The sequence below is a fragment of the Tachyglossus aculeatus genome, chromosome X1 (assembly GCF_015852505.1).
Source record: "Tachyglossus aculeatus isolate mTacAcu1 chromosome X1, mTacAcu1.pri, whole genome shotgun sequence".
Taxonomy (NCBI): Eukaryota; Metazoa; Chordata; class Mammalia; order Monotremata; family Tachyglossidae; genus Tachyglossus; species Tachyglossus aculeatus.
Window position 1 is genome coordinate 101,192,028 of NC_052101.1, and position 9,341 is coordinate 101,201,368.

General features: G+C 49.7%; 1 protein-coding gene across 1 annotated transcript in view; it reads right to left on the reverse strand.

Annotated features, from left to right (window-relative positions):
* Nucleotides 1-8,209, reverse strand: part of EDEM1 (ER degradation enhancing alpha-mannosidase like protein 1) — a 33,410-nt gene extending 25,201 nt beyond the window's left edge. Inside the window, 3 exon segments of the mRNA XM_038772029.1 lie at nucleotides 3,499-3,571; nucleotides 7,652-7,950; nucleotides 7,952-8,209. Coding sequence (XP_038627957.1) covers nucleotides 3,499-3,571; nucleotides 7,652-7,950; nucleotides 7,952-8,170 — 591 coding nt within the window. The 5' untranslated portion in view covers nucleotides 8,171-8,209.
* Nucleotides 8,210-9,341: the final 1,132 nt, after the last annotated feature.

Consider the following 9,341-nt stretch of genomic DNA (forward strand, 5'->3'; position numbering starts at 1 on the left):
TATCCTAATCCTTCTCAACCTCTCAGCTGCCTTCGACACTGTGGACCACCCCCTTCTCCTCAACACGCTATCCTACCTTGGCTTCACAGACTCCATCCTCTCCTGGTTCTCTTATCTCTCCGGTCGTTCATCCTCAGTCTCTTTTGCAGACTCTTCCTCCCCCTCCCATCCCCTTACTGTGGGGGTTCCTCAAGGTTCAGTTCTTGGTCCCCTTCTGTTCTCAATCTACAGTCACTCCCTTAGTGACCTCATTCGCTCCCACAGCTTCAACTATCATCTATACACTGATGACACCCAAATCTACATCTCTGCCCCTGCTCTCTCCCCCTCCCTCCAGGCTCGCATCTCCTCCTGCCTTCAGGACATCTCCATCTGGATGTCTGCCTGCCACCTAAACTCAACATGTCCAAGACTGAACTCCTTGTCTTCCCTCCCAAACCCTGCCCTCTCCCTGACTTTCCCATCACTGCTGACGGCACTACCATCCTTCCCATCTCACAAGCCCGCAACCTTGGTGTCATCCTCGACTTCGCTCTCTTGTTCACCCCTCACATCCAAGCAGTCACCAAAACCTGCCGGTTTCAGCTCCGCAACACTGCCAAGATCCACCCTTTCCTCTCCATCCAAACCGCTACCCTGCTCGTTCAAGCTCTCATCCTATACCATCTGGACTACTGTATCAGCCTCCTCTCCGATCTCCCACCCTCTTGTCTCTCCCCACTTCAATCCATATTTCACGCCGCTGCCCGGATTGTCTTTGTCCAGAAATGCTCTGGGCATGTTACTCCCCTCCTCAGAAATCTCCAGTGGCTACCAATCAACCTACGCATCAGGCAGAAACTCCTCACCCTCGGCTTCAAGGCTCTCCATCACCTCAACCCCTCCTACCTCACCTCCCTTCTCTCCTTCTACAGCCCAGCCTGCACCCTCCACTCCTCTGCCGCTAATCTCCTCACCGTGCCTTGTTCTCGCCTGTCCCGCCGTCGACCCCCGGCCCATATCATCCTCCTGGCCTGGAATGCCCTCCTTCTCCACATCCGTCAGGCTAGCTCTGTTCCTCCATTCAAGGCCCTACTGAGAGCTCACCTCCTCCAGGAGGCTTTCTCAGACTGAGCCCCCTCCTTCCTCTCCCCCTCCTGCCCCTCTCCATCTCCTCTGCCTTACCTCCTTCCCTTCCCCACAGCACCTGTATATATGTATATATGTTTGTACGTATTTATTACTCTATTTATTTTACTTGTACATATCTATTCTATTTATTGTATTTTGTTAATATAATAATAATAATGATGGTATTTGTTAAGTGCTTACTATGTGCAAAGCACTGTTCTAAGCGCTGGGGGGATACAAGGTGATCAGGTTGTCCCACATGGGGCTCACAGTCTCAATCATCATTTTACAGATGAGGTAACTGAGGCTCAGAGAAGTTAAGTGACTTGCCCAAGGCCACACAGCAGACAGGTGGCAGAGCTGGGATTCGAGCCCATGACCTCTGACTCCAAAGCCCATGCTCTTTCCACTGAGTCACGCTAATATGTTTTGTTTTGTTCTCTGTCTCCCCCTTCTAGACTGTGAGCCCACTGTTGGGTAGGGACCATCTCTATATGTTGCCAACTTGTACTTCCCAGGTGCTTAGTACAGTGCTCGGCACACAGTAAGCGCTCAATAAATACGATGGACTGATTGATTGATTGACCCCTTGAGTTGTAAATATTTTTATATTTGTCTCCCCCACTAGACTGTATGCTCCTTCAAACAGGGAAAATATCACCCCATTATTCTGTACTTCCTGAGCACCTTCTACATTGTTCTGCACCATGTGGATGCTACTGCTATGGTATCTTACTCTGCAGTATTATCATTTCCGTGATAATGCGAGAGTTTTGTTCTTGAAGAAACTTGTGCAAGAGTATCCATTGACTCAATGGGAATAAAAGGATTAGGGGGTAAAAGCATCGAAGGAAGAGACAACCATGACAGACATCTTGAAACAAATTCCTATACTATCATCACGGCTACCCCACCAGCAGAATGCTTCATACCCTTACTACTTATTGTTTCTTTACCATATTAAAGTCAGTTCTCTCATAACATGAGAATTGCAATCCTGAAGAACATTATGTTAAGGAAGGTTAACCAGACATCTGTGCTTTAGTACTCACCCCGAGTCCAACAGTATGTGTATACACATAACAGTTTCCTCACACCACCATATCACAGTCCATCCAGACAGATGTACACTGTCAGATGAATGTTCCCTAATTCTGCCAACGCAGGCTATCTAAAACGTGCAGTGAGAATACATATTCTGGCAGACCTGACCATACAGTAAAATTGCAAAAACACAAAGAAAACCAAAGTAGGCCGAGGAGGAACTCGGGAAGCATAGTAGTACCTCACCATGACCGACACCGGGTGTATCCTTCCTTCCTACATACCACACCATCATTCTTTCTACACCAAATCTATTTGTGCTGGCCATAACCAGAACAGACTCATGTGGTGAGAATGTTCCCTAATACTGTCACTGAGTAAGGAAAACATGCTATAGCAGAAATGCTAAATGTACCTTTCCTAAAATGCGGCAATGAGAACTGCACACCATATCCCAGGTGCAGATGTCCCATGGTTTTCTAGAATGGCAAAAGCGAAGCCTTCTGTTTTCTATCCCCTCCCTGAGGATGCTCACAATTTTAGCATGCCGATCTCAATATGATCAACTCTCAAGTTTTGTTTCAAACACTACAAGAGGAAATGGATCTAAACTCTAGCATGGGGTTTTAGGTTTGCGCTAAAGAGTTTCTTCACTGTGAGGGTTGTTAGGTCCTGGAATGGTTTACAGTTGAAAGCTCTAGAATTTCCTTCTCTCACGGTCATTATAAATGAGATAATGTCCCATCTGACTGGACTGGTTCATTCATTTAATCGCATTTATTGACCGCTTACTGTGTTCAGGGCACTGTACTAAGTGCTTAACTGGTTAAGAGATGGCCCTTGCAGAAGGCAGGGGGACAAACTAGAGGACCTCTTAGTTCGCCTTCCGGTTTGAGAGATTACAGTTTCTCACTAATGGTATCTGGTTTCTGTGAGTTGGAGATTTCATGTTAGAAACCAAAGCCACTTCATGTGAATAACTGTTATTTGAGTTGAAGGTTAGGGAAGTTCCTTTCATTTACTTGAGGTTCTCTTTTAGGATTAGAACACTAGAAAATTCAGGGGAAAATAGGTTCTGACAGTTTAAGAATATATAACACAGTATGAATCCAGATTTTTCACCTCTTCTCCTAGCTTTTCATTTCTAAAATAAGGCAGAAATATTTTGCCCATTTAAAATTGCAGCCCTCTGTTGCTACCTACCAACTGAATTGGGGAATCAAACTCTCTATTCATTTTAGAATGCTGGCACTACACATGAGCAGGGAACTTTACAGAAGATATATGGGAGTCAAATCACTGACTTCTCATAAGATTAAAAACACAAACATGTTGATCACTTACTGCAAGGGTGTCCAATGCATCAATCAGAGTTAATGAATAATTTCCCAGGACATCGTTGATGTTCAGATTTGAACTGAAAAAAGAAATACAACTAAATATTAAAAAAAATCAGATGAAGGTGTTCTAAATTCGGTACTTTCAAGAAATTCAGCAATCATCAGTGGTATTTACTGAACACTGGCTATGTGCAGAGCACTGTACTAAGCACTTTGGAGAGTACAATGGAGTTGGCGGACACGTACAACCAAATAAACAATTCTCAATTATTTCGAGGCTGGAAATCTAGTGCAGCCAACTAGATTTTCAAATTTAGGCCACTCTTTCACTGGCTGATTAGCTAGTTTGTAGATCCTCTACTACAATTGGCTGGCTCATCTTTGATGCCAAGAAAGAGGCCATAGGAGAAAAGTGCACTGGGTCCTCCCCAGCTCAGCCAGATTAAAAAAGAAAGAAAAAAAAATCACCTGTTTGGGAACCTTGGAGGGCAGAGCAGGATTGAACTGGAATAATTCAAGGCAAAACTGTAAAATGTGTTACCATTCCTCCAGTAACATGCCTTTGAATGCAGTACTCTGCTCCAAAGCTGTTCATGAGCGGAATTAATTTTTGCCTGACCCTGACTAGCATGGCTGTTACTGTGTGACCTTTTTCAGAACCACTGCTCTAAAGTGACCTGGCATCCTATAATACAGAGGATGATGATGAATTCTGGGTTCCCTGTCCTGCCATGTGAAAAGCCTTGGGTGGGCCCATTCAATTCCCACCTTAGGCCCAAGGGATGGGAAGGGACTCCCTGTTGCCACACCGCCTGGCATGGCAGCAGGGAGCAGGGAGGAGGTAGAGTATCTGCCGCATTTTAGGTGGCAACTGGAGTCACCGATACTGCCATTACTGCCCCCGTGGTTGACTGGCCACCCCAGGGCTCTGCAAGGTGGGAATCCGGCAAAGCTGGACCCACTCGTTTCTGCACACATCAGAAACTCCCCTTCACGCATGAACTTAGGGTGAGCCAGATCAAAACGGCAACTTTCCATTACCAGCCCATCCTAGGCCAGGCAAGCCAAGGTCACTGGCTAGGGCTGGTGTGAGAAGTTCAGCGGCTGCAGGAAAGCTGGGGGTGGGAAAAGTGGGGGGAGAGGGATGTTTAAAGAGAGCGAACTTTCATCCCACCGCAATCTTTTCGAAGGGCAACGACTTGGCGGTCTTTGGAAGGTTCCACACCGCTAACCCTGCCTTAAGGCAATGGCTTACTTTGATTACCATGGGAAGTCAGCCCCGTTTCCCAACCTTCTTTCCTCCTGTCTCCCAGTTTCTCAGCTTCGCAATCTATCCATGAGAGCTTTTCCAAACTACCTGATAGCTAACTCAAACATTCAAGCATAAATTGGTACAGCACACCAGGCAGGACAATACAACCAAGGCATTCTGCTTGAAAGCAATATATGCTACAACCTTCAGTTAGAAACCATTTCCAAAAGGCCAAACCATATTTCTGCTTAAACCAATAAATCATTAACTTGAAAGGTGCTGTAATTCTTCAGAAGACTTTAAAATGTATTTTTTAAAATAAATTTTCTTTACCGCCATTATACTCTGAATCCCAAAGTTATGAAATTCTACCTTTACTCTCTTTCCTTTCCCCCTTATTCTGCAAAAGGAGATGTAATTTTAAGCTATAAAAATTTTGATGCTCACAAAGGATGTTTCCTTCTCATTTCACTAACACTAAGAAATTAAACAAAAACTTCTTATTGCTCTCTCTTTCATGGAGTTAATGGACATAGCCCCTGCCCTCACAATCTAGCGAGAAAGACAGACATTAAAATCAATTACAGGTAGGGGAACTAACAGAGTATAAACTCTGTGTAAGAAGGGGTGAGGTGAGTATCAAAGTGCTCTAGATGGGTTCAGACTGAAGCGCATTAGCGACACAGCAGGGAGGGAGAATAGGGTGGGGAGATGAGAGATTCAGGGAAGCCTTCATGGAAGAAATCTGATTTTAGTAGGGCTTTGAAGATGGGGAGAGTGGTGATCTGGCTGATATGAAGTGGGAGGGAGTTTCAGGCTGGAAAGAGGGCACGAGCAAGGGGCTGACAGTGAGAGAAACTAGAGTAAAGCACAGTGAGTTGGCATTTGAAGAGCGAGGCAGGCGGACTGGGTTGTAGTGAGAGGGGATGAGAATAGGTGGGAGGGAGGGGGCTGATCGAGTGCCTTAAAGCTGAAGGTGAGGAGTTTCTGCTTGATGCAGAGATGGAGAGGTAACTACTGGAGGTTTTCGAGGAGTTGGAGAGACGTGTGTAAAATGATTTTCAGAAAAGTGATATGAGTACTGTTTCCTCAAAGTGCCACTGCTGTGAATTCAGCCTGGTATAGGTCTAACCACCATTTAAAATGAAGGCTCTAAATTACAATTTGGGAGGAGAATTTTCACAGTAGTAACAAATTTTCAGATTACATTTGGAATACAGTTCAAGTTGCCTAGCTGAAATGGACTCTAAAAGGACAGGATTTTTTTTTTAATGGTATTTGTTAAATGCTATGTGCCAGGCATTGTTCTGAGCACTGGGGGTAGATACAGAGTAATCAGGTTGGACACAATCCATATTCTACATGGGGCTCACAGTCCTAATCCCCATTTTACAGATGAGGTAACCGAGGACCTTCTGACTCAACTATGCCACGCAGCTTCCCTGTGCTGCGTAGTCTAGGATGGGGTGGGGGTGGGGATCTTGGAAAGTACACATTTTATTTTAGTGAACTACAAAAAACAATAACCAGAAAACTCAATTCCATATATTCAAAACCTATGGAGTGAGCATCACGACTCTCATCAGAGTTGAGCTCACTCGCACTCTTTCGAGAGTTTAGAAATCACGGAACGGATTGCACAATTCATATGCTATTTGGCCTGTGGTCACAACAGGCTAAAGGTAAATTGGGCAGCTCACCTTTGACACTGTCCTGCCGGTGGGTGAGACAGAAAAATCGGGTCTCTGCCGCTTGGACTTTGACGCTAAGAGTAACCAGCAACTAAGCTACAGGCCAGAAAGGCTCCATATGGCTGAACATCCACCGGCAGTGCATACTGGAAAAGCGTGGCATGTTGACTTGGAACCCAATCACGGGGATCCAGCTGTGTATTTTGAGGTGTCAAATAATAATAATAATAATGTTGGTATTTGTTAAGCGCTTACTCTGTGCCAAGCACTGGAACAAGTGGAGGTCATACCTTTCAGTACTACATTACTCTACACGTATTAGATGTCCACTGACAAGTGTGCAAGATACTTCGGTAGAACTGATTCGACGAAAGGCAAGTTCCATCACAGCCGTGACGGCGTCACTTTAGGGTCGTTCCAGACCCAGAGGCAAGCAAACCGGATCGTGTGGCTATAAAAACTCACTCACAATGTTCCCCGGAAGACCGGCCCCGTTCGATAAAGACAAAACAACGCTGCTGAGCTGCAAGAGCGAAGAAGGGCAACTAAGGCAGCCGAGTTTGGGTCGGGAAGGGGAAGGGCGTGGGGCAAAGCGAGTTCAGGGGAGGAGATACTCACCCGATCTTCAATTTAAAGGGTCCTTCCGAGCGCGCAAGGATGTTTGATCGGGAAGAGAGAGCTCGTTTGCTTCCGCCCTCCCTTCCTCCCTCGGCGACCAGGGGCGTCCTGACCACGAGGGGCAAGGAGGAACCATACAGCAGTACCGGTAATAACCACAGACGGGCTAGCTTACTATTTGCCACGCACCGTGTGCTAAGCGCTAGAGAATGAGACCTGACCCAGCCCCCGCCCCGATCAAGGGTGGGGAGGGAGAAGGGGCACTGACTCCCCATTTGACAGATGAAGAGACTGAGGCCCAGAGCGGGGAGGCGCCCTGCCCAAAGGTCACCCGGCTGGCAAGTGGCGGGGCCGGGGCGAGAAGCCAGGTCTCCTGACTGCCAGTCCCAGGCTCTCTTTCCACTCGGCCCCGGCTGCTTCTCTCGGGAGCCACCGAGTCTCGTACAGGTGCCGCGCCTTCTTCCCCCAAGCGAGCGCCGGGTGCCCCTCCTCTGGCTTGGGGCTGATCGGGCCGGCTGGCGGCGAGTGTTCGCCGGCAGGCCCGAGCCCGGGGCGGCTGCCCCTTGTCCCTTCCCCGCCCACGCCACGGAACTTACGGGTCACCCCGGTCGGGGCCGCGGCCCCGACAGTGGATGGGGTTAAGCTCGTCCTCGGGAAAGGCGTGGGCCATGTAATTATCGTAGCCGAAGACGAACATTCCGCGGGCCAGGTCCCGCATCTGGGCCCGCAGTTGCGGAGGGAAGGCGCCGCTGTACCGTTTCTCGTACTCGTCCTCGCCGGCGGCCCCGGCCGGGCCCCGGCCACTCAGCAGGTAGCCCCAGTGGGACGCGCTGCACAGTCCGGACTCGGGGCCCGCTTCGGGGCCCCCCCCCGGGCCGCCGCTGGTGCCGGGGGGACTCCAGCCAGGACGGGGACGCCGCCTCTCCGCTACCGGCCCGGGCCGAGGACGAGAAGGGAACCGAGATCTTGACCACCCCGTGCCGCTGGAGGACGAAGCTGATGGAGAAGCGCTGGTAGAAGCCCATGCTGGGTCCTAGCCCGAAGACCAGCCACAGGACCCCCTGGAGACCGAGCCTCAGCAACACCAGCCCCAGGACGAGCGACCTCCATTGCATTGTCGCTCGGGCTCCGCGGGCATTATTTTGGAGCGTGACAACTCCCGGCTGCCGCCAGCGCCCAGCTCGGCGGCTCCGCCCCGGCCCGCTCACTTCCCCTTTAAGGAGGTCCCCGTGACGCGCCGTTACCCCCGAACGGCCGGTCCCCTCCGAGCGGGGGCGGGACGGAGGCTGCGCCCTGCTCTGCGAAGGGCCGGGGGACCGGGCTGGCGTGGCAAATTGGAACCATCCGCTGGCAACTTCCAGCCAATGAGAGCGGGCCGGGAGGTGGCGCCTCTCGGGGGGCAGGAGCCGGGCCGCCGCCCCGAAGCCGGGGAGCGAGCTGGGACCGTCCCTGGGACCGTCCGGACAGACGGACGCGGGTCGTCGCCCTTCCACCTGTTTTCTGAGCCGAACCGGGCCCGAGATCAGGGACTCCCGGACAGCTTGGCAAGCTGGATGTGTCGGACCGCTCGGTCCGTCACCCACTATCCACTCCTCCTTTTCACGCGTCATGCGCGCAGCCCTATTCTTGGTGACGAGGACGTAGCTTCCTGGAATCTGGGGCTCTGAAGAAACAGATTAAAAAAAAAAAAAAGAACAATCCCTAGCCTACGGTGCCCACGACTGACTGACCGGGACCAGACTACCCCCGCATTGAAGAACCGATTCTCAAACAGCTCCCAATCGCAAACACTTAGATCTTTTCTTCAAATAATCGTATCTGTTAAGTACTTACTATGTGCCAAGCGCCTGGGTAGGTACGAGTTAGGTTGGACACGGTCTCTGACCCCCACGGGGCTCACAGTCTCAAATGAGAGGGAGAACAGATGGTGAATCGCCACTTGACAGATGAGGAAACTGAGGCACAGAGAAGTTAAGTGACTTGCCCAAGGTCACACAGCATGCAACTGGCAGGGCCGGGTTTGGAACTCAGTTTCTCTGTCCCCCTTGGCCCCTGCTCTTTCCACTAGCCCCACACCGCTTCACAAGATCTCTTCACTTGGCCCATTTCCTTAGGCCATATGACCCCGTGGCACCACATTGCCACTGTATATTTTTTCCCAGACCTTAGTTCAGTGCTTTGCACATAATAGGCACTCAATTATTCTATCAGTAGGATTTATTGAGCACTGACTCTGTGCAGAAAATTGTTCTCTAAGCACTTGGGAGAGAACAGCAGAGTGGCATA